The sequence below is a fragment of the Coenobita brevimanus genome, chromosome 111, assembly GCF_032717465.1.
Source record: "Coenobita brevimanus isolate Jiangsu-jjx chromosome 111, ASM3271746v2, whole genome shotgun sequence".
Lineage (NCBI taxonomy): Eukaryota > Metazoa > Arthropoda > Malacostraca > Decapoda > Coenobitidae > Coenobita > Coenobita brevimanus.
Genome location: NC_137064.1, coordinates 23,242,860 through 23,269,591, shown reverse-complemented (window position 1 = coordinate 23,269,591; position 26,732 = coordinate 23,242,860). Strand labels below are relative to the sequence as shown.

Genomic DNA, 26,732 nt, shown 5'->3' with positions numbered 1-26,732 from the left:
GTATTACATTCTTCCTCTGTCCTCTTATCATTTTTTTCCTTTTTGCTTGATCTTTCAATGATTTTAAAACTTCTCTTTCTTCTTCATTTAGATCTTTTTTTATTATAATATTTTCCATTCCAGCCTTTTTGCTTAAATTCCAGGTCATTTTGAGTATATCATTTACTAAACTTTCTGATGTCAACTTGACTCTCACTGGTCTTGTTTCCCCTTTCCTATAAGGCCCTATCCTCCTTACTTCCTCAATTTCTTTTACCCACTTGTCTCCTTGTGTGTGTGTGTGTGTGTGTGTGTGTGTGTGTGTGTGTGTGTGTGTGTTCTTACCTAATTGTTCTTACCTAATTGTATCTTTACAGGAATGAGTCAAGCTCGTACTGTCCCGTGTCTTAAACCATATTTATCGTACATATCCTTAAATTTGTGAATTGTTTTGGCACACACTATTTCATTCGGTAGTGCATTCCATTGATCAATTGCTCTGTTTTGGAAACTGAATTTCCTTACGTCTTTATCACCTCTCTTCTTATGCAGTTTTTTGCAGTGTCCTCTTGCTGATGCTTCTCTATATGTTAAGTAATCATTTATGTCTATTTTCTCCTTTCCTGATATGCACTTATATAGCATTATCATGTCACCTCTTTTCCTTCTCTCCTGTAGTGTTGGTAGATTCAGTTTATTTAGTCTTTCTTCGTAGCTTAGGTCCCTTAAGCCTGGTATCCATCTTGTAGCGGCCCTTTGAACTTTTTCAATCTTGTCTATATGCTTTTTGAGATGAGGACTCCAGACTACTGATGCATATTCCAGGGTTGGTCTAATGAATGATGTTATTATCCTTCTAAGCATGTCTTCATTTATGTATGTGACTGCTATTCTCATATTTGCAAGCAGTGTATACATGTTCCGTACCTTCTCGCTGATGTGGTGAGCCGGAGATAGTCTGTTATTGATAATCACACCTAGGATTTTCTCTCTTTCTGATGTGTATAGGGTTTTATTTCCTAACTTATAATCCCAATCAGGTCTTTTTCCACTTTTACCAAACTTGATTACATGACACTTGTCCACATTGAATTCCATTTGCCATGTACTACTCCATTCATGAAGTTTATTTAATTCTTCTTGTAGCTCTTTGCAAGAGTCTGTGTTAGTAATTCTCCTTTGTATTTTTGCATCATCTGCAAACATATTCAGATAGCTCTCATTTCCAGTGTTACTGTTTATATCATTTATGTACACTAAAAACATGATTGGTGCCAGCACCGAACCCTGTGGTACTCCACTAGTCACTTCTTTCCATGATGAGTAGTTTCCTCTTAGTACTGTCCTCATTTCTCTTTTTATGAGAAAGTCTTGCATCCAACAAAACAGTTTGCCTCGAATTCCTCCTTGATGGTACAGTTTCCATAAAAGTCTTTGGTGTGGTACTGTGTCAAAAGCTTTCTTGAAATCTAAATAGATACTGTCCACCCATCCTTCCCTTTCCTGTATTGTGTTTGTTACTCTGTCATAGTAGCTCAACAGATTAGTAACACATGATTTTCCTTTTCTGAAACCAAATTGTCTTTCTGTTATCATACTGTGTTCTTCTAGATGATTTACTCAAGCTTTTCTTATAAGTTTTTCTAATACCTTGCTTACAACACTGGTTAGTGATACTGGTCGGTAGTTGAGAGGAGTTTGTCTATTTCCTTTCTTGAATAAGAGGACTATATTTGCTTTTTTCCAAATATCAGGTAGTTTCCCTTGACTCAAGGATTTCTTGAAAATTAAAAATAATGGTTTACTTAACTCCTTTGCACATTCTCGTAATACCCAACATGAAATTTCATCAGGACCACTTGCTTTTCCTCTGTCTAATCTACTTAGCTCCTCCTGTATTACTTTTTCTGCTATTTGTATATCTGGTAGTATGTGTGGACATGCGTGTTCCACATAGTCCCTCTCAAAATTTTTTTCTTCTGTAAAAACTAATTGGAAATTCTTGTTTAGTGCTTCACAAATATCTTTCTCTTGTATATAAGTGATTCCCTCGTCCGTAATGGATTGTATTATATCTTTTACTTTGGTTTTGCTTCTGATATAGCTGTAAAACAGCTTTGGTTGATCACTACTTTTATTTATTATATCCTCCTCAAACTGTTTTTGGGCTTCCCTCCTTATTCTTGTATAGTCGTTTCTTGCCTGTTTGTAATTATTATACGCCCTTACACTATTGTGTCTTCTGTATCTATTCCACAACAAATCTCTTCTTTTGATTTTTTACATTCTGTATTGAACCATTTCTGTATTTTCTTATCTGCTTCTTTGTGCTGTGGGATGTACTTCTGGACTCCTATTTCATAAAATTCACAAAATTTTTTATATACAACATTTAAATCTTGTCCTCTAAGCTCATTTTTCCAATCAACTTCTAAGAAATACTTCTTTAGGTCTTGATAATTCCCCATTTTATAGTTTAGGCTCTTTTTGTAACTGTCATTGCTGTTTACTATGTCATATGCTATCCTGAAGTTGTAATTGTGTGTGTGTATGTGTGTGTGTGTGTGTGTGTGTGTGTGTGTGTGTGTGTGTGTGTGTGTGTGTGTGTGTGTGTGTGTGTGTGTGTGTGTGTGTGTTAAGTAACCATTTCATTGGGAATGAGGAGTCATAAAACAAAACCAATGAATAATATACAAATAATAAAATACTTTCAATTAATCTGGGAAACTGTATCGTACGTCTGGAAGCTGTGTTGTTGCCTGTTAGGCGTGCGTAGACTATGATCCCAAATATTCCACTCATCATTGCGCGTTTCCTTTTTGTATAGCGCTCTCCACAAGAAAAAATTGTTAATATTAGAGAAAGGGCCTATTTCAACCCAGTTTTTTGGCTTAGAATCACCATTTGTTGTGTTCCCAGTGATTTAATAAGCAAACATTCTTAAAATCATGCATTACTTAAAAATTAGAGTTTTTTGGTATAAACAGGCTAGGGGGTATCAAAAGTGTACCGGGGTGCATTGAATATGGTTAAGGCATCTACCAACCTGTACCGAGTCAAGTACACCTCTGATGTCTTCTGGTCCCATTTGATTCGTTGGAGCATCAGCACCACTTTTTGGTTTTACGATTAGTAGCTCTTGACTACAGATGGCTTTTTTCTGGGCATGAGCACTTATCTTAACCACTCTCCGAGGCAGATCCTTCCCTCCCCCCACGAGAAACCCCAAAACGTTTGCAAATGACTTGGCCTGGTTTTGAGTGACAGCTTTGAGTGATGAGACCTTGGTCTCTAGTGCCTCCAGTCTGTTTGAAACATCTTTGATTGCCTGAAAGACTGGCCCAACAACCCAATCTTGCAGCTCCCTCTTAATGACACTACTTCCTTCACCTGCCAAGATCTCATCTGCTGGTGCAACACATTGGCTACACAACCAGCAAAAGCCCAGCTGGTGGCTCTTCTTCATAAATGGATAACCATTAGCCTCCATATTTTCGCATGCCAAATGAGCCCAGTCGCTGCAGTAGGCGCACTTCAGTGCTGTTGCTCATTTTGCTACAGACCTATGGCAGCAAAGGCATTGCTGTTGTTTGTTCATGGTTGGCAAAAAAGAAAAGAACAAAAAAATGACAACAACAACAGCAAAAAGTATATACAATACTACCCGAGATAAACCCAGGTAGCACCACTCTAAACGGGAGTGGTGCTACCTGGGTTTATCTCAGGTAAAAAAAAGAAAACCAAAAAACACAAACAAAGAGTAGATAATAAAAACAGGGTGTCTGCTAGGTCACCACAAGCAGGTGGGGTACAACTTGACTATCCTTCTAGGAAAGGTAACCCAAACCAAGGTGCCGCAGAAGTTCTAAGATGGTATTTTACGGCTTTTCCCAATTTGAGCCTTATGCCAGCAGCAAATACAGGTGTGTCACTTAGGCAAGATCTCATTGGTTATAGTACTGCCACTGCGCAAAATGCAGTTAGAGTTTGGGGATTTCTTTGGCCAGGGTGGGAAAATTTGTTATAGCCTGGCAGCCTGCATTAGCCCAGACAGAGGGCTGGGCTAGTAAATTTTAATGTCCTTGTGCCTGGCAGTTGCCTGCCATTCAGTGGATCTGCTGAGATGTTGGATAGACAATACAGACCAGCATTTCAGGGCCCTTCAACAACCACCACTTTGCCAATGCATAGTATTCAATTATAGACAGTGGCCATACAACTGCAAGGATTTGGCCAGCTATGGGAGGGACTCCATCCAGCATCTGGTTACACACTTTTCCCCACTGTTGACAGAGGTTTAGGTGGATGCTGCACCAAGGAAGTGGATGACCTTCAGGTTGCATGTGAACAACCTGAGAACATCACCTCCATAGGATGTGTTCAGAGATTTGCTGTTACCCCCTCCACATGACCTGCAAAGTATCTTGTCTTTGCAAGAGATGATGATTACGATTTCTGTGAGCTCAGCCATTGTGGAGCAAGGGTTCAGTAACGTGAATGTTGTGAAGGATACTATGCTTAATTTATTGCATGACGACTTCTTGAACGACCTCATGGAAGTCAGAGTTAATGGCCCAAGTCTGTTGGAATTTCAACCATAAAGTGCATTACAGGTATACCCCAGTTTAATGATCTAATTGGTTAGGTAAAACCTCATCATTAGACAGAGTATCGTATATTGGGGTACTTTTAACGTGTATTTCAATATGGACCGTTCACCAGCCATTGGTTTCCCCGAGACCAAGTCCAAAACCCACCCAGATGAGTCCAACAGATTTAAAGGCAATCTAAATGTCCCAACAGCTGTCAAGGAAGCTAATTCAAGCCTAACACCTGTAAATAACATACTAAAAGCAACAAATAAAGCCCGAAAAATATAAGGAATAGGTTAGAAAATATCAAACACCTCTCATCACTCACTTCTTGTAAGTCCATGTCCGGTCCTGGTCATCATCCTTGCTATCCCCCCCAAGGCTAGGGGACATGTGGTGCTCCCCAACACTCAATCTTCCTCCTCAAAGCCCTCAAACGCGATCTCCAAGGGAGGGTCAGAGGGGGGTGACGATGGAGTGCGATAACTCAGGTGGAGGCGATAGAGTGCAATGTGATGACTCAGACGGAGGCGACGGGGTGTGATGCGTTGGCTCAGGTGGTGGTGATGAGGTGTAATGTGATGGGTTTGGGGGTGGTGATGGAGTGTAGTGCATTGATAGAGGAGGTAGTGAGGGAGATAGCTGTGATGTCCAGTGAGGTGGCGAAGGAGACTGCTGCAGTGAATGATGAGGTAGTGATGGAGTCTGTTGTGGTGGCTATCGTCATGGCGAGGGAGACAGAGACAGTGGCTGAGGTGGTGTGAGAGATGGAGGCGGGGACGAGGAAGGCAGCGATGGAGTGGCAGAGTGCCTTAGTGAAGACACAGGTGACATGGGAGACAGCGATCAGCTGTAGGTTAGATCCAGCACAACAGGCCGAGCACGTCCTTGGCAGGAGGTGTTCCCCGGTGTTTCTCTGCTGGTTGCAGGCTAGGGAGATGCTCTGCTGATTGAAGGCAGGGGAGATGCTCTGCTCGTCGAGGGCTGGGGAGATCCTATGTGACTTGCTGGCCTAGTGGGGGCCTGCTTGAAGAAGGCTGTGATCGTAGTCTGCATGGCCACCCTCTTGTTGTCCTCCAGCATCGTCTTGTAGACTTTCATCCCCTCCTCGAGCCGATTAGCTGTGTCCCTGCTTCATCCTGGGAGGGGGTTGTGTGTTTGCATTAGGTCAATGGTCTCACCCAGCTTCGTTAACATCTCCTTCAGGATTTTGATGTTGAAAGCTCAGACCTCAGGCACAGCCTCCTCCTCCTCTGCCTCCTGGTGTGCCCGCTGGATCTCCATATTGAGGAGCTCCTCCCTGTGGCTCTAGAGAACCTCCTCCACGTTGTCCTCGTCGACCTCCCCGAAGCCCGTCTCATGCAACAATTCGACACTGTCCTGCCACATACACTCGATAGGTGGAGCTTGCATGCCCTCGGGGAAGCCGGTGAAGGAGTGGACACACTCTGGCCACATCTTCCACCACACATCGTTCATTGTCTCCTGGCTAACCTCGTCCCATGCAGCAGTTATATTCTCAAGGGCGTGGCGTATGTTATACCCCTTCCAAAATTGCTGCACTATTGTCCTGTCATCACAGTTGCAGGCCCTCACCAACTGCTTCATCGTGCGGCGGAGGTAGTAGGCCATAAAGGCTTTGATCACCCCTTGGTCCATCAGCTGCAACAAAGATGTGGTGTTGGGGGGCAGGAACACCACCTCAATATTGCTGGCCCATTCCTTCATTGTGGGCAGGTGGCTAGGGGCATTATCCACCACCACGAGAAATCTGTTCGCCAAATTTTCACGTGACGCATACCTCTTCAGCACATGCGAGAGGTACGAATGGAAATAAAACAAACATATATCTGAAGTCAACCAAGTCTTCTTGGTCGACTTCAGATAACCCCAAGGTTCTCCGTACCATACCCCACCAAAGCCTTGGGGTTCTCGGAGTGGTAGACTAGGAGCGGCTTCAACTTGAGGTCGCCCTCAGGGTTGCCCACCAGCAGCAATGTCAGCCGGTCCTTCGAAGCCTTGAATCTTGGTGTAGACCTTTCCTCTGTTGCAAGATATGTTTTGGAGAACATTCTCTTCCAAAAGAGCCCAGTCTTGTCAAAATTCAACACCTGCTTTGCACTATAGCCACCCTCCGAGATGATTCATTTCAGCTCATCAGGAAACACTGCCGCTGCCACCATATCTGAACTCACCACCTCAACGTACATCTTCACGTGGTGGAGATTTGCCCGCCTCTTGGACCAGTCAAACCACCCATGGCTTACCTTAAAGGTCTCGCTTTCATGAGGCTCACGCCTGACCTATACATCGTTCTAGTACGAGAGAGCCTTTGAGCATATTATGGCTTGGCTCATGGGTGCCTTGTACCAGTTCTGATCTTCCACCCACATGTGGAGCATCCGCTCCAGCTCCTCCATCGTGTACTGGTGCTGACATCATTTCCACATTGGAATTATGTTTCTCGCTACTATACACATTATGTTTATTCATATTTTAAGAAAATGTGTTGTAGTGTTGAGATGATCCAAATGCCACTTTAGTGTAAGCGTGATGTGGGAATAAGATGAGAACCATACTTGCGAAAGTCAGCATTTTCGGATGTAAACATGAGGGTAAGGGAAGGCGATAGAAAAATATGAATTATACGTATGTTTAAGTCTTGGGAAAACACATATAACCTGTTGGTATATTTTAATGTACTTAATACTGCCATGTTGAGGTGTCTTGTGCATGGTAGACTTGTAATTCACTTCCACTCATGTACAAATCCCAGAATGTCTAAGGGGTATGGCATCTCTAAAAACGGCTGACCTCAGGACCACTCCCAGAGCGAAGCAGTGCAGATGTGCGGACTACACTCAGCCTTCAAGAGAGGGAGACGACTACTCTGAAATACTCTCTTGTTGCAGTTGTCTCTTTCTGTGGCGAATAAAGAGAGATAAAAACACATCTGCTCCCGTTTCTGTTCACCTACATGCTACCGAGACTTCTAATTACAGGATCTAAACCAATATTCCCTCCACCTGTGATGCAGAGAGACACTGTGGGAAGTGCTAATTGTGGAACTCAGTGGAGTCATACCAAGTGACTACATAAAGTTGGTGGTCAACTGCAAGATTCCTACACAAGCTGGAACATATAAAATTGGTGGTCAGCTGTGGGGTTCCATAAGCCGGTACTTATAAAATTGGTGGCATCGGTGGGATATGAAAAGGTGCCAAAGGGATTCTGTTAGTGCAGTGAAACCCTTGGAAAAACACCTGTTGATCCTACAGGTGAATAACAGAAAATCACTTTCACTGTTGCAACAGGACTAATTGTGGAATGAGATAAAGTGGGAGCAGAATATATCAGAGTAGTGAATTTGTTCTCATTCTCTCAAGATTATCTTTGCCCTTAACTGAGACTGGTGAATGGTCACATTCCCATGTGTGTGAGAGAGAGAGATCTCGGTGAGATTATCTCTGTGTGGAGACAGTCGAGGCCAGCACAGTGAGGGGTGGTTTCGTCTGTGCACATCTGGCAACCCCGTGAGGCAGGCGAGAGGCAAGTAAGTGAGGCTGTGTGCGGTGCGGTGCACGTCCCGCAGGCCGGTCAGTCACCGCGGGGTGAGCGAAGAGGGAACATCTTTGTGTGGTTGGAGAGATGGAAAGCCTGGCGGAGTGTGTGGAGTTGCAGTACGAATCTACCAGGGACCTCAGCATCATCTGACACCTACAGTAGGTAGTGTACATGCATAGTAATCACAAGACATACACTTTTTAACCCGTTAGCTGCGCATGGCATTTTTTTTGTGGTGTCCGTGGTGCGCAGACATAGGGGTAAAAATGAAATTTCCCAAAGGCCAAATTTTGTCTTAGGAATTGAGAGAAGACATGCCAAAGTATATAGTAACAAAATATTAGCTCAATATTTACCTTGGTAAAGCCTTGGATGAACACTGAAGTGTCTGATTCCCTACTGGAATGTATGGTTTTCGTTTTCTTTTTCGGTTTCAGTTTTGAAGGCTCAAACATGTGTGCATGGGTCAGCCTTGGTCACCATGGCACTATATTCAGAATTTACCTGCACAGCCAGGGCGATATTGAGCAGTCGCACTCGGAACAGCCCAGGCTGTATAGAGCAGTTAACGGGTTAAGCAACACACATTAGTTAGGCAGTGTGTGTAAAAATAAAGGTTTCTCAGTTTCCCCTAAATAGATACGTTTTCTGTGTATCTTGTCTGTGTCGCATTCTCTGTTGCTAAAGCCATAACTAATCTATTTGTGGCAGTTTTACCTCCTGTAACTGGGAAGGGAATAATTTTTGGCAGGGATTAGATGGATAAAGTGAAGAAGTGGGGATGGAAATTAAGTGGAGATACAGATAAACCAATCACGGAAGGAGCTGTTTCATTGGAGTCTAGTGAATTAGGCTCAGAATTTTGTGAGTGGATTGAAACATTAGATAAGAGCATTCAAACCCTACATGATATGAGTGAAGGACATCTTGGGGTTGAAGGTAGTCAGGACACTTTTAAGGAACTGGATAGTGAAGACTTGAACACTTCGCATTTACTTTCTGGTCATACTTATTCCACAGTTCCTGGGCGTCAAATTACCTCCAAAATGGCCACTAGTCTCACTTAAGGCACACCCAATGTAGAAGAGCCTGAGAACATTCAGGAACAGGCTACAACAACACCCTTGGTCTCTCAGGAAATGCAAGGTCCACTAATCCCTGATATTAATGTAACCACTCACATACCCACTTACACCTCAGGCATGTTCAGTACGCCATTAACCTTTGGACAGTGAGGGACTATCTATCTATTGCCAGACGCCTCAATCCCAACCCTCTAACTATCGCTCAGTTGCTTTAACATCCTGTATCTCAAAAGTTTTTGAGTCTGTTCTTAATAGAAAAATTTTAAAGCATCTTTCCTATCACAACCTTCTTTCTGATCGTCAGTATGGGTTCCGTCAGGGACGCTCCACAGGCGATCTTCTCACCTACCTTTCAGACTCCTGGTCATCCTCCTTTCGGGACTTTGGCGAAAGCTTTGCCATTGCACTTGACAACTCAAAGGCTTTCGATCGAGTCTGGCATAAGTCTTTAATTTCCAAACTGCCCTCTTACAGTTTCTATCCTTTCTGTGCCTTCATCTCTAGCTTCCTTTCTGGTCGTTCTATAGCCGCTGTTGTAGACGGCCATCGTTCTTCTCCTGGATATATTAACAGTGGTGTTCCTCAGGGCTCTGTCCTATCACCAGCTCTCTTCCTTTTATTCATCAATGACCTTCTAAGCTGTACATCTAATCCTATCCACTCATACGCTGATGACTCCACCCTTCACCTTTCCATTTGATTCCCACAACTTCCATCTCAGCAGTTACTTCAACAGGCAAGGGATGAGGCTATGGCACACCTAATGTCTGACTTGGCTCGTATCTCTGACTAGGGTAAAAACAATCTTGTTGTTTTTAATGCATCAAAGACTCAGTTTTTGCACCTATCAACCCGACAAAATCTTCCACAGGTATACCCACTTATGTTTAATAATACTCAACTTAATCCTGCATCATCCTTGAACATGCTTGGGGTTTCATTTGCTCGGGACTTGTCTTGAAAAAATCATATTACATCTCTTGTAAAATCTGCTTCCAAGCGATTGGGTGTGCTAAGCCGACTCCGTTCCTTCTTTGCCCCTGCACAATTGTTGACTCTATACAGGGGTTTTATCCGCCCCTTTGTGGAGTACAACTCTCATGTGTGGGGAGGCTCCTCACATACAGCTCTTCTCAATAAGGTGGAGTCAAAGGCTTTTCGTCTCATTAACTCTCCCCCTCTTACTGACTCCCTTCAACCTCTGTCTCTTCGCCACAATGTTGCATCTTTATCTCTTTTCTATCGCTGCTTCTATGGTCACTGTTCCTCTGAACTGTCTGCATGCATTCCTCCACTTCTACGACGGGCACGTAGCACCCGTCTAGCAGCAAACTCTCACCCCTTTTCTGTCCAGCTCTCTAGTGCAAGAGTTAACCGTTACTCCCAGTCTTTCATTTATGCAACAGGTCAGTTCTGGAACTGTCTCCCTCTGTCTTTATTTCCTGCATCCTATGATCTCCAGTCTTTCAAAGGCAGTGTGTCCAGGCATCTTGAAATCAATGGATCTTGAATTTGGCTCTCTCTTGTATTTTGTTTTTCTCTTGGAAGGAACAGTTTTGCTGGCTCATGGCCTTTGGTTCCTTCTTCCTCACATTAAAAAAAAAAAAAAAAAAAAAAAAAAAAAAAAATCGCCTCCACGTCGCCCTGTCCCCCGCCATTTCACTGCCCTGCACCCAACTCACACACCCCCTCTCTCATATACCTCTCCACCCCATCCCTCCATCTCATCCTCAGCCTCCCCCTCCCTCTTCCACCCTCCACCTCACTCACATACACTCTCTTCATCAGTCTTTCACCCTCCATCCTCTCCACATGGCCAAACCACCTCAGTGTGTTCCTCATAACGCTTCCTATCACATCCACATCCACACCACAAGCCTTCTTTATATCCTCATTCGTCAGCTTGTCTCTCCATGTGACTCCTCAGACTCCTCTTAAATAACTCATTTCCACTGCTCTCACTCTTGACTTGTGTCCTTCCAACAACGTCCAAGCTTCACTTCCATACGTTAGAGTTGGTATCACAATGCCGTCATGTAGTAACTTTTTCACTTCCATGCTCACTTCCCTGTTTCTTATCACTGGTTTCAAAGAACCAGCAACCTTTCTTCCCTGCTGTACCCTTTCAAGCACTTCACCCTCCAAACCTCCATCCTTACTCATCACACTACTCAAGTACTTAAACGTACTCACATTTTCCAATTCCTCACCATCCAACCTCACTGTACATTCACTGACTTCACCTCTCTCAAAGACCATCACTTTACTCTTCCCTACATTCACCTTTAGATTCCGTTTCTTACACACTCTCCCAAACTCATCCACCAAGCCTTGCAGCTCCCCTTCGTCTTCACTCAACAACACAATAACATCTGCAAACAACAGTACAGGGAGTTTCCAAACACTATCCTCTCTGACCAGGGCCACTCCAACATCCACTACCCTACCTTGTACCTCTTTTATTACCCCATCCATGTACAGATTGAACAACCATGGAGACATGACACATCCCTGTTTCAACCCAACCTTCAAAGAGAAAAATTCACTTAGTTCACCTTCCACACACACTGCACTCTTAACACCATCATACATACTCTTCACAGCATTCAACAACTTCCCATCTACTCCATATATTCTTAATACTTTCCACAATCCTTGTCTATCCACCCTGTCATATGCTTTCTCCAAATCCATGAAAGCTGCATACAACTTCTTTCCCTTCTCTAGAAACTTTTCCACTAAAGATCTAAGAATGAATATCTGTTTTACATATCCTCTTCCCTTCCTAAAGCCTCCCTGTTCTTCTCCAACTTATTTCCTCTGTTCTTTCTCTGACTCTGTCAATAAGTATCCTACCATACACTTTTCCTATTATACTAAGAAGCCAAATGCCCCTATGATTACCACACACTTCTTTTTCCCCTTTTCGTTTGTACATGGGAATAATTATACCTGACTTCCAATCCTCCGGGACTCTACCTTCCTCCCAGGCCAATCTACACATCTTCCACATCCATTCTACTACTATCTCTCCCCCATGCTTCAGCATTTCACCACACACTCCATCAATTCCTGGGGCTTTCCCCAATTTAACTTTCTTCATTGCTTCCACAACTTCTATCCTACTGATTTCTTCCTGTCTTCTCACCTCCCTCCTTCTCCCAGCCATTCCCCAGCCACTTATACTCGCATTACTTCCATCCTCTATGTTCAACAATTCCTTAAAGTGTTCTCTCCATCTGCTCACTTTTTCTCCCTTCTCCACTAGTAATCTACCATTTTTATCTTTCACTCCCCTGCTAACTTCACTTCCACCCTGTCTTACTCTCTTCACCTCTTTCCAGAACATTTTCTTACAGTCCCTCCACATTACACTCAAATTCCTTCCAAATTCCTCATCCACTCTCTTCTTACTCTCTCTTACTAATCTTTTCACCTCTCTCTTTTTTTCTACATATAACTCTCCGCCTCCCAACTTCTTCCACGCCCCTGTTTCTCCTCCATTCATTGTATGCTTTCTTCTTTTGTGCCACAGCCTGTCTCACTTCTTCAGTCCACCACGCTGTTCCTTGCACCCCCCTCCGTCTTCTCTTCTCCCCACACACCACATCACATGCTGCACATATTTCTTCTGTAAATATCCTACACACACCTTCCACGTCCCCCATCTGCTCCAATTCATATTTGCCCAATCGTTCCTCCACTTCTCTCTTATAATCTGCCTTTTTCTCATCCTCTTGTAACCTTTCCAGCAAGGGACAGTACAATTATTTGCTAATGTTCCTTATGCTAATGCATGGGGCATGATTACTAACAGTATTGACATGCAAACCCAGGATCCTTATGCTAATCCATGGGGCATGAATACTATCAGTATTGGCATGCAAACCCAGGATCCTTATCCTAATCCATAGGTCATGAATACTAACAGTATTGGCATGCAGACCCAGGTGAATCTTCCTTCTGCATGGCATGTACCTAGTGGGCAGTGTTCTCATTCTTTGGATTATTGCCCCATTGTCATTGCAAATAGGGATAAACTTGGTAACCAGGTTAATTTGGGGGAAGCTCAGGGCAGCACACAGAAGTAACCCGAAGGGTGTTACAATCCACCGATGCGTGTGTGGCAGCTAATAAAAAGGTGGATTTGTTGTTGATTCCTTGGATCATAGGGAAAGGTCAGGTGTCTTTGATAGTGGACACTGGGGCATGTGTGTACATTATTTCTAGTAAAGCGCTGGAGAGGCTTAAACATTTGATGCCTCATACAAATTGGACATTATCAGCACCCGATGTCATTTTGACAGGTGTGACAGGGAGTAAAATGAAGATTGTAAGCCAGGTACCGTTGACACTGAGAGCAGATAAATGCTTTCCTGTAGTACGTGCTACGTTTTGTGTGACTGAGGACTTCCCTCTGCCAGCTGATGGGTTATTGGGCCTTGAATCCATGGACAAGTATAACGTGATTATACACCCTCAGAGACATTCCATTTCCTTTAATGGGAAGAGTTTGTGGGCCTTGTTCCCTCAGTAACCAAAACTGGAGATAGTGGCATCCAAAATGGAGCCACTCAACCAGTTGTGACCCCAACAAGTGAAGTGTCAAGGGAATCGCTGGACGAACATGAAACGGAGGGTATGGACTGGAAGCAGGTCAGAGCTATAGTGAGCGGGAATCACCACTTACCCAGTCAAACTGTATGCAAAATTCATGTCTGAGTACTGATGTGTCAGAGGGAACTGATGTGGCATGCTTATCGGAGACTTTAAAACATAAGGCATTGTCTCTGGAATCCACCCTGAGCAGTGTCGGACCAAACCAGAAGATGCCCCTCTTCATTGCAAATATGAGTGGTAGTGCAGTTAAGCTCAGAGATGGTTGTTATGTAGGCGACTTGATGTGCTATGGTGCCCCCATAAGGGAAGTTGATGAGGTACTGGTGGTCTCTCCCGTAGTTACAACGACTCATTCAGAACCTACACGTCCTGGGAGAGATGTTGACCATAAAACATGATTGCTAGCATTTCTTAAAGAATTCTCCGACACAGTGGCACTTCTAGGAGAACTGCTGGGTAGAACGGACAAGGTGAAGCATCATATTGGTTTGTGCCTTGGTACAAATCCGATATAGGTGCCTGCATACCGCCTACCACACAGCCAACAGAAAGCAGTGGAAGAGGAAGTTGAGAAGATGCTTCATGATGAAGTCATTCAACCTTCTTCCTCACCTTGGAATGCACCACTCTTTCTGGTGTCTAAAAGGGACGGTGGTGTGAGACCTGTTGTGGATTTTCGGCAAGTGAACAGGGTAACCGTACCAGATCATTATCTGATTCCGCATCTCAGAGACTTACTACAGTCCCTGGGTAAGGGAAATACCGTGTTCACCTGCCTGGATCTAGCTTCAGGGTATTGGCAGGTGGAGCTGACCGAAGAGTCGTGTCCCATCACTGCTTTTAGCACTCACCGTGGGCACTTTGAATTTCTCCGGATGCCTTTTGGACTGAGTAATGCTCCTTTGACATTTCAGAGAATGATAAATCACTTGTTTGGTGACATGGTTGGGCAGGACGTCTTAGCATACCTAGATGACTTAATAATTGTGAACAAAGACATGGACACTAATTTTAGTAAGTTAGAACGAGTGATGGAAACCTTAAGATCCGCAGGTCTGAAAATCAAGCTATCAAAGTGTGATTTCCTAAAATCAAGTGTTAGATTTCTAGGGCATTACTTGATGGTGATGGCATCAAGGCTTTTCCGGATAAGGTTACAGCCATGGTAAATTTCCCTACACCCAAGTCCAAGGATGATGTTTGCTTGTTTCTCGGGCTCACTGGCTTCTACAGGAATTTTGTCCACAAATATGCTGCTATCACATCACCATTGACGACGCTACTTCAGAAGGATGCTGCATGGAATTGGGGATTATCGGAGGAGAAAAGCTTCAACGACCTCAAGAAAGCCATGACAGAGGCACCTGTGTTAGCGTTTCCTGATTATACTCAACCTTTTTACCTGTGCACAGACGCCTCAGGTTCGGGACTGGGAGCGGTGTTACAGCAAAAGGGTGAGGAAGGCAAAATGCACACCACTGCATATGCCAGTAGGGCACTAAGACCCCCAGAAAAGAATTATTCGGTGACACACTTGGAGACATTAGAGACATTAGCAGTCGTGTGGGCGTTAGGACATTTCCAGGATATCATTTTCGGCTACCGGATAATTGTTTCAACTGACCATGCACCCATACGCGACTTGTTCAAGGGGAAGAATTTGCACAGTAAGGTTGCGTGTTGGTACAGCAAGGTAATGGAGTTTGAATCCGATGTCAGGTATTTACCGGTCCGTCAAAATGTTGTTGCCGACTCCCTGAGTAGAAACATTGCTGCTTCCATGTCTGAGGATATCGTTCTTTCTGGGTATTCCCCAGACACGGTAAAAGAGGAACAACGTAAGGATACGATGTGGTCTCAAGTCATCTATGCCATGGAGTCTGGCGACGAAACTTGTCTACCTGAACTTCTGGTACTGGTGACTCGCTTCCATCTTCAATGGGGTCTTTTTTTATAAGAAACCCCCAGGGAAGGACCCTGTGTATCAGTTGGTTGTTCCTGCTACACTACAGCAAGCCGTGTTACAGTTGGTTCATGACGTACCTCAAGCTGGTCATCCCGGACACGACTGATGCATACGTGAGGCAGGAAAGAAATACTATTGGCCGACCATGAGGAAGGATATAGAAGCCCACGTTAGTCAATGTGTCAAGTGCGCAGAAATACAAGGAACGACCGGACCTCCGACTTCCATCTTGGCGTATCCCTTACCAGAAAAACCTTGGGATACAGTTTCCATTGATCTCTTAATGTTGCCAAAGAGTCATCAAGGCTCAAGCTATGTATTGGTGGCAGTGGACCATTTTTCGCGATTCACCGTTTTTACACCTTTACAGATGAAAACTGCAGAGGAGGTGGGCACACTTTGGTAACCTCAGTGATCTGTCCATACTCTACACCCAAGGTATTGCTCAGTGATAATGGCAGTGAATTTCGTAACCAAGTGTTACAGGAAATCTGTCTTACATATGGGGTAAAGCAAGTCTTTGTAACGCCATTACAGTCCCAAGAGCAATGGCCTTGTGGAGAGAACAAATAGGAAGATATTAGAAGTCTTGAGACCAGTAATCAACTCATTGGAAGATAACTGGCAAGACTGGTTACCACACATAGCGGCGGCCATCAACTCCTCAGACAATTCGTCAACTGGGAAGTCTCCTCATTATATCCTTTATGGAGAGGAGAAAGTGTTACCCTACAATTTGCTAGCTGGACCTCCTACTCGAGTATATAATCAAGAGGATTATAACAAAGTTCAGCTTGCAAAGTTCCAACGCATACATAGTGAAGTACAGAAAAGATTAAAAGCCTCAAGAGTGGAGATGATGGCGAAACAACACAAAGGTAATCAAGAAAAGATGCTGGAGGTAAGGCAGAAGGTTATGGTCCATAACCCTGAGAGAACTTCCAAGCTCAGACCTAAGTTCTGTGGACCATATACCATTGTGGAATGAGTGCATGGACATACTTACAGAATAAAGGATGATGCTAATGGAACTCAGGAGATGGTACATGCTGACAGGATCAAACCAGTAAGTCAAGAGCTAGGCCTAACTAACCAGTCATCTGATGTGTTGTCCCCTCTGTCTTCGTCGCCGTCTATGTCGTCGTCCGTACTTGTCCCTAACCAAGAGTATCGCAGCAAGCTACGATCCCACAGCAAGAGCGATTAAGGGAGTATCTTCTCTTGCAGAAAATGTGGCTCGGGCTTATACTCCTTGCGCATTGCTTGGGGTGGACTTATGGAAGGATGTCGGACACGGACACGACTGCGCTAATGCCAGGAGTCCTGAAGAGCCCACTTGGAGAAGTTGTGGTAGCAGAGGATGCAGTATGCGTCTTCTATCCAATGGACGGCTATCTCTGAGATCCAGGTACTGTTCAGGAGGTCTTTGAGGGATTATTCCACCTCAAACAACAGCTGTTATGAATAGGAAATTTATTTGACCTGAACCCACAGCTGATGACCTCAGACAGTAGAGCTTTCATACCAACCTTGCATGGCATAGTCAAGCTTCAAACTGGACATATTGATAGGCTCACAGACAGGCTCACTAAATTACATGTCGCTTTACCTAATGCTGATTCTGATCTTTCTCAGCGTATCCATGCACATACTAAGAGAGGACCTGTGGACCTTCTAGGTATCCTGTCTTAAAAGCTCTTTGGTACAGCGCTAGACAAGGACGTAGTGCAATTGGGCAGACAGATGCATGATTTGGCATTGGCGGCTAAGGCAAATAACAGGCTGATCGTACATGCGTATGAACAATTAGGTGAGTTCACTAACAAAGCTAACAAGATAATTGAGACTACCAACTATCTCATAGGAGTTGTGAACACCATCCAAACTAACCTACCAACCCTGACTAGCTTAGTGTTAATCGCTGAGTATTTACATTCTCTCGACACATGCAAGCATGTTGGAGCCTTTAAAAACGAAAACGAAAACGAGTCAGTCACTGCTTTGGAGTCGCATGCAGCCAATATGGTGGATGGCTTAATCGATGCAAGTTTGAACAGGGTTAATGCTTTATTGCTTCCTACTCATATTCTAACCAATGCTCTTGACGTAGCTAAGTGGAAGCATGGACTTACGCCACTTTTTGGTATGAGTCAACTGGAATATTATTACCCATTGATAGAGGCCCAGTTGACCCATGATGGCATCCTGATATTGTACCTGTGAGGAATGCTATAACACACCTTGCATGGCAGTTCATTCCTTTCCCTTTTGCTACTATTAACAATACACTTGTCATTTTGAATGAGAGACCAGAAGTGCTAGTTGTGTCGGATGACAAAGGGTATATAGCAGAAACGACTGTGGAAAAGTTTGAGAAGTGTAAGGCTTCCTTTCTTGATCTCCATGTATGTCCTGCTTTCCATTTTGTCTTTATACTGTCAGACATAGGTGAGTGTAAGATGGCCTTGTTGGACACGAACACTTCCTCTACATTGCAGTGTTGGACTTTCCAATCCATTCAGTTGAAGTCTGTTTTCCATGCTCATGTACATGCGAAACAGTACTTCTTCCCTGAGACCAAGGAAGTAACATTGACGTGTGCCACACAACGCCAGTTCCTTTCGGTAAGGGGTTACTACGTTGCACTTGATTTTTGTGAGTTGCACAGTAAAGAGATAGCAATTCTACCTAACAAGCAACCTCTAGCCTTGTCGGTGAATTTCTCGTCTCAGTTACAACCCTTTCTACCTTCATTCAATGTTTCTTAGTTGGATGTGAATAGGTTGTCTCATGTGTTAAAAAGAGTAGAATTCCTCTCTTATTTGAACAAGACTGATTTAGAACCATATGTACTGTCCTGTGTCCCTTCATACCTTTCTCCTTCCTATTTTGGTCCTGGCGTTGGTCCTCTATTTCTTGTGGTCTTGTCCTGTGTTCGTGTTTGGGGCTACTATCTGAAAAGTCTTAGGGTGAGAAACCCACTAAAACCAAGGATCTGTACTCGTGGATTGCAAGTGGACTTGCCTGAATAGTTAGCTACAGTACACACTGGTTAGGCTACACAGTAGTTGGGACAATAGTGTCGACGGGGACGTCGAAAAGGTGTGGCCGAGCAATGTTCTTGTGCTGACATCATTTCCACATTGGAATTATGTCTATCGCTACTATACACATTGTATTTATTCATATTTAAAGAAAATGTGTTGTAGTGTTGAGATAAAGATCCAAATACCACTTCAGTGTAAGCATGGTCTGGGAATAAGATGAGCGCCAGACTTGCGAAAGTCATCATTTTCGGATGTAAACATGAGGGTAAGGGAAAGCGGTAGAAGAATATGAATTATACATATGTTTAAGTCTTGGGAAAACACATATAACCTGTTGGTATATTTTAATGTACTTAATACTGCCATGTTGAGGTGTCTGACGTGCATAGTAGAGTTGTAATTCACTTCCACTTGTGTACAAATCCCAGAATGTCTAAGGGGTATGGCATCTCTAAAAACGGCTGACCTCAGGGCCACTCCAAGAGCGGAGCAGAGCAGATGTGCAGACTACACTCAGCCTTCAAGAGAGGGAGACGTACTACTCGGAAATACTCTCTTCTTGCAGTTGTCTCTTTCTGTGGCGAATAAAGTGAGATAAAAACACATCTGCTCCCGTTTCTGTTCACCTACACGCTACCGAGACTTCTAATTACAGGATCTAAACCAATATTCCCACCACCTGTGGTGCAGAGAGACATTGCTGGGAAGTGCTAGTCGTGGAACTCAGTGGAGTCACACCAAGCGACTACATAAAGTTGGTGGTCAGCTGCGAGATTCCTACACAAACCGGAACATATAAAATTGGTGGTCAGCTGTGGGGTTCCATAAGCCGGTACAATCGCAGACTCATGCTGGTGGGTGACACGGGAGGCAGATTAGGTTATAACCTCCCCAGCAGCAGCCTTAATGGCCTCCTTCTTCTTTATGATGGTGGAGACAGTCGACTGAGCCAGGTGGAGAGCCGAGGCAATAGCACACACCTTCGCCTTTGTCATGCCGCTTAAAGATTTCCAATATCACCTCCAGTCATACAGTCTTTTGCACACACTTTGCAGGAACATCACAAGCACCACCACTAGCAGGCCGCTTACCATCAAGCCTAGGGCCTCCACTTGCACCACCACTAGCCCCACCACATGCAGCACCCTTACCAGACATTATCACATGTATTTGGGCCCCAAGTCACACAATATTGCACTCCACACATGATTAGTATCACTGCTCTACTCTCAGCACTGCTCGAACACAGTTATGATGCACTATGATAGCAACTTGTGTAACATTGGTGGTGCAACATGATGCGTGGTGGGCGAGCATAAGGGAGATCTTCACTCTGAGATGGCCTGTGCGAGAAGAGCGATGTGGGTGAGCGCAGGGTGAGCGATGGCTATGGGGCCTGCGCAAACGTTTCTGCGCATCCTGGGAGATGGGCGGGCTTAGCTGGATGCTGGATTCAAAATTTTGGCCTGTCATCTGTGGGCACGACATCAGAGGGCCCATCGTTAAACTGGGTATCGGGGCCTGATGGTATTTGTACCCCCATCGCTAAGCCGGGGTATCGCATGTAGGGGTATCATACATCGGGGTTTTAATGTATTCCACTGCCTAGACAAGGGGAAAAACAGGCATTACATCAACGGACATAAGTGCCCAATGCCTAAGTGATGAAGTGAAGTTGAGATCTTGAGTAAAAGTAGAATGTGGACTGATAAATGTTGATAAGTGACTGAGTCTGTGGTATATTGGTACTGCAGGTAATGATTACTACTTCATGTTGTAAAAAAATTGTGAATTAGAATAAAGTATCCATGAAGTTGTGCTGTTTCATACCATCCTTTACATTTTGTTCAGAAAGCTTTACAGGCTTTGTATAATGTAAACCAGAAAGCTTACTTTAATCTAAAAACAGAATATTAAAACTCTTTTTGAACCATATTCCAAATTCAGATATAATATACACCACCTAAACATCTACTACAGAACAGTTATCAGAAAACTAAAGTACTGTGCAACAGAAACACCACTACTCTACAGTACAGAAAATCAAAATTGGTACATTTCCAAAGAAAATGGCAGGGCCAGTAATGAGAATGTCTGGGAAAGTAAATTTCAGAAATTATTAGCCTGGGGCAAGTAAATTCAAAGCAAAGTCTTCCCACCCTGCCTGTGGCCTCAATCCTTTCACTCCAATAACACAATTTTGCTATTATTCATGATACTAGTGATTGATTTTATTCTGCTTATAGGAGATGCATTGCAGCAAAGCGGTTAACCCTTTAACCGCGGGTATTGTTTTGGTCTGACTGTCCTCTCCCGCGGGGGTTTCAGCCAAATGTAAACAAACCTTTTAACCTTAATAACTCTGCACAGAATAAAGCTAGAGAAAAAAATAAGGTACCATTAGAAAGTACTAACCTTCAGCTTTCCATTGATGTAGGTTTCATGACTTTGTTGACTTTCACAGGACGGGGAGAGCCGTTAGAAGTGAGGGGTGTGAAATAACTATTTTACGCCCCACACACCAGTACCAAATGCCAACCACTCTCTCATAATAGTAATATAAACATATATGAACACTGTACATACGATAAACACCCACTCTGTGTTCACTGAGGTAGGTAAAAGGCACTTCCCTGCGGCTGCGCCCGCTCTTCACTGCGGCTGCGCCTCACTTCACTGCGGCGGCACCCGCTCACTGACGTTTCATGCGATCTTTTCATTCTTTCTAACTTCTAATATTATTTTACATATAATCTGGGCAATATACATTATATTTACACTGCACTTATTACTATATTGCGTCACTGGCGCATCACAGAATTACACAAGTGCCGCAGAATTACACAAGTGCCGCACATTCTCTTATTACAATATCACTTATTATACTGGCCAATATTTACATTTTTTTCTAGGCAAAATATCCCTTATTACTACATTATCCATTATACAGTTATTGGCAAAGCACGTCACTGTCGCATCACTATATATCACTGTCACTTTCAGTATTTACTCAGAGAGTGGTACTCGGCAAAGCACGGAGTTACACATAGAGCGACTTGGCATTCCAGGCACTGGTGTGTGCTCATTTTTCTCGTCCTAGGCCTCCGTGTGGTGTTAGAACATACTCTGCAGCGGCCCTGTGACAACCTGCCGCCTGCTGTAAGAGGCAATTTCACAAGCTGGTGCCGGCTCATGTAATTGCGGCACTCAAGACGGTCAGGTTGTGTGTCAGAGTGTCACCTCGGGATCAATGCCGTCACCTGACCAAATCGTGCAAGTAGCTGCTGCACGACAGTCTTGGAAAACTGTCTCAGTGATGGTTGCCTTATGCCCCCGACTTGTGTCTTGTAGAGAATGAAGGCGTTGAGCATGCACATATCGAGCATGTGCAGGCAAGCCTTCCTGTACCATCGGGTGTTTCTCCTGAGACAGTCGATTTCGCCAATCATCATATCAGACTTATCAACAAGTCTCATATTGACATTGTAATCATTGACGGCATCAGGCTTCATGATTGGCTCTCCCATCCTGTAGCTGACCTTCCCAGTTCTCTGCAATTCCCCCTTGTGGATGGTGCTGATCATATTGACGACCTTCTTGTCATGCCACCTGATCGCAAGAAGCTTGTCTGACTTCTTCAGGTGAACATCTCCCTTGGATGATGATGATGCTTCGGGGAAACTTGGCCACTCTTTCCTATAGCTCCGTACAGTGCCAACAGTGCCAATGCCGTGTTCAGCAAGGTATTTGGAGAGTTTCGGTGCTGTGTAGTAATTGTCTGTGTACAGCACATGATTACCACCAAAATACCTCTCCATCAGCACTTTTACAACGGAGCCAGAGAAGCCAAGGGGGTCTTTCCTGTTCACATCCATTGTGCTAGCAGAGTAGATGACAAAATCCAGGATATACCCCATCTCACAGTCACACAGCACAAAGAACTTTATCCCAAAGCGGTGGCGTTTGCTGGGGATGTACTGCATGAATTTGAGACGTCCTCTGAACAATACCAGGGATTCGTCTATGACGACTTTCTGCATAGGCCGGAAAAATCGCATAAATCGATCCCTAATCCTGTTGAGAAAATCCCTCACTTTCCACAAAGGGTCAGTTTGGGACGGGTTTGCATTGTCAGCGAAGTGCAGGTATCCAAGCAGCTGTCGGAACCGATTCCGTGACATATACTTCCCGAATATTGGGATAGTAGTAATGTCATCCACGAGCCAGTACTCCTCCAACTCATGTCTCTTTATATGGGGCATAAGAAACATTAGGGCACAAAAAACATACAGCTCTCTGATTCCGACAGGCAACCACGACACTTGCTTTGGTGAGCCAATAGGTCCCAGCCCTTCTGCTGCACACTGAGCTGCATACCTATTGGTCTCATCGCTGACATGCTGCACGATTTCATCATCCATGAAGGCCAGGAAGTAGTCAACAAAGTCATCTCCTGCGTTGCATGGGAAGGCAGGCTGTATTCCAGCATTTGTCATATCAAACGGTGGATTGTGTGGCTGAAAATCTGCACCGTCAGACCAAACAAATGCATCCACTTTCCCTGTGCGTGGTTCAGTGGCAGTGGCAGGTTGCATTGCACTCGTTTCCCCGTGAGAAGGAGCTGAGGTGGAGGCAATGGGTGAGGCAATGGGTGAGGCAGGAGGCGAGCGGGAGGGGGGTGAGGCAGGAGGCAACGGGGAGGGGGGTGAGTGCGGGGGCGGTGAGTGGGGGGGTGGCGAGGGTGAGGGAGCTGAGCGGGGGGCAGGCGGGGGGGTTTCTGACCTGGTGCGTGGTGAAACTTGACCCTTTCTACCCCGCTTATCACCTCGCTTATCTCCTCGCTTATCGCCCAGCTTTGCCCTCCAACTGCCACGCATCCCCTTTGTTCTAGGCCTGCCTGCCCTGCCTGCATGGCCTGCCTTCCCTGGCTTTGCAGGCTTTGGTAATTCGTACTCCTCAGATGATGTAGACTGAGGAGAGGGCACGGCAGATGATGATGATGATGTGAGGGCAATAGGGCTAGGGGAATGGGAAATTGATGGGAAATGCTTACTAGGGCCTGGTGTGGGAGACGTGAGCCTGCGCTTCACTCCCTTCCCACGTGCAATACCAGATTTGCCCATAGGAGCCTTTCCTTTCCCAGAGTAAGTTGGGGGTGGTGGGGGGGAAACAACACGATCACTTTCATCACTGTCACTATCAATGGAAAATGGTTCACCACCAATCACTGCCAAATCATTACTGCTTGCTGTGAGTGTGTCACTTTCACTGCCACAATCAAGAGTAGTACTTACAGTTTTGTCCAGCTCAGTTCTAATTCCAGGAGTGCTCAGCCCCTTCTGCCTTGCCGTCGGCAGTTCCTTTACCGGTGTAGAGGTAGAGGGAACACTAGCACTAATCATTGTAGAGGAGGAAGCGAGCGACGATGAGTCGGGACGGAGCGCCATTATCACGCACAGAGCTGGACAGATACTGACTGATGCGGGTCAGGGCAGGGGTGGGGGGGGCCCCCTCGGGGTTGGAGGAGGGAGGTGTGGGATGGCTGGCATGAAAGAACTCGACAGCTACTCTTGCGTGAGACACTTTGCGTGCCGGGAAAACGCGTGGTGTTCAAAATATTCACGATCATTCCAGAATGACACCCGCGGTTTGGTCCAGTTTTGTCAATGTCATTCTGGAATGACACCCGCGGTTAAAGGGTTAATGAACACTATATCTAACTCTTCCTTTTTGAATAGTCTTCAGAGTTAGATTAATCATTTGGGAGTAGCAAGAATACATCATGGGATCGAAGGAGTTAATGGTCATGGCAGCTTTGAACACATTTCAGCAATTATAGCCTCATTTGAACTGTGCTATAGTCTTAACTCCTTTATCTCATCAGTGTCCTTTTTATTGTATTTTGGCAAATGGTAGGTGATTTTATTTGTCTCGGGAGAGATGTCCTTAGACAAAAGGGACTTGCAATATGGTTGGATTGCTGAGACAGTAAAGCTTGGGCTTCAAGGGAATGCGTTAATAACAATCCCACCAGTCAAAATGTGATTGTTAGTGTGTAACTACTAGTGCTTCCCCGAATACAGTACTACTGAAACATGTCACCCACAAAATGAAGGGATTATGTGATGTTCATATGTAGCCAGCTCATTTCTATTGGTTCAAAGCTGCTCAGATCTGCCTTTGTATTAATGTGGTGGGTTGCTGAATTGTACTGATTTCTTACACTGTTTTTATTTGTTCATTACTGCTTTTACAATTAAGTTACAAGTAGCATTTCATCACCATTTTTGTTCTGTGCATCAGATTACAGAATGAGGTTGACAAGAGACAACCAGACAGTTTATGTGAGTAAGATGTATTCAATGGAGGTGGAAGGGAAGGTGTTAGGGGGCCACCAGATCGCTCGCATCATCTCCCATACAGACCCAATTAACATCACACTCTCGGATGACACCAAAGCAGCGCAGGTCAGTCATGTTAACCTCTTGTCTTATTTGTCTGCCTGTCCCAGATGTCAGCAAGGGTGTCTGAAATGAAAATGCTTTAAAGCCTCTCTCACAACTTGACGTGTGCAGTAATGCTTCAACAAATCATCACATCTGTCATCAATTATAAAGTTTGGTTTTATTTGTTGCAGCAGTTGTAAAGGGCAGTACTTTGGGGGTAGTGTTGGAAAACTGGTGTCAGGAAGAGCTGGGGTACCACTTAACCAATAATGGGGACCCCAGCCCCTGGTCACCCTACTTTCGTATTTTATCACTGCAACAGGCTGTTTGTGTTCACGCTTCTCACATTCCACACCCAATTGTCATCCTCCATTCTCTCCACATGCCCAAACCATCTCAGTCCTCCTCCCTTCATCACAGTACTAAGACACTCCAGTCCCATCCTTCCTCTCCACACTTCAGTCGTAAACCTAGCCCCTACAGGCCTCACATTCAAAAACGCACTACACATCTATCTAGTCATTGTCATTTCTGTATGTTTGAGCCTATGAATATCCTCTTCCTTTACAGCCTAAGTCTCACTACCATACAGCATTACACTCCTAATGCATGCCACATACAAAGATCCCTTAGCACAGAAGGAGAGCCCTCTCAGTGTCAGAAGAGGAAACAGCTCCCAGAACTTCCTCCAACCACTCCTTACCCTGGCCACAGAGCTAACTTCATCCCTACCTTCAACACGTAACATGTCCAATAAATAACAAAATTCTTTCAACCGCTCAAGAGACTCACCTGCAAGATTAGTCCTTTTGTGCCTGATAATCTGTATATACCCACCCTGACACACCACACACACAAAATCAGCATTATATCACAGTCTTTCTCTAATACCATTACATCTCTTATGCACCCCCTTACCACAAATACTGCACAAGATGGAGTTATTTCTAACAACCTTGTGGCAAACCACACATGGCCACTTTCCCTCTGCTTTGACAGTACAACCAACAGTCCTAGAACTCATCACATTTGTTTTATCCACATTGACACTCAAGCCCTTTTACCCCATTCTGTCTTTCCACTTCCTAAATCTGTCATCTGCCTCTCTTTCATTTTGAGCAATCAACACCAAGTCATCAGCATACAACATCCTCCATGGGAATTCATTTCTGAAGTCAAGTGGGAGGGCTGCAAGCACCATGACAGACAATAAGGGATCTTAAGACTAACCCCTGATGCACACCAGCATTCACCATTTACAGAAATCTCATCACTTAAATCTCCATTCACTCTCACCTGGGTGTGAGCACCCATGTGCATAGCCATACCCACTGACCAGTCACTCCTTGATCCTAAACCCACTTCACCACCTCCATAGGGGCTCTGTCACAGGCATTTTCCAAATCAACAAAAACAAAGTACAGAACCCATTT

General features: G+C 44.5%; 1 protein-coding gene across 1 annotated transcript in view; it reads left to right on the top strand.

Moving 5' to 3' along the window:
* LOC145417842 (von Willebrand factor A domain-containing protein 5A-like) overlaps positions 1–26,732 on the top strand; it is a 756,527-nt gene that overhangs the window by 195,948 nt on the left and 533,847 nt on the right. The window contains exon 6 of the mRNA XM_080286463.1: positions 25,157–25,320. Within this exon, the coding sequence (XP_080142589.1) occupies positions 25,157–25,320 (164 nt within the window). The remainder of the gene's footprint in view (positions 1–25,156; positions 25,321–26,732) is intronic.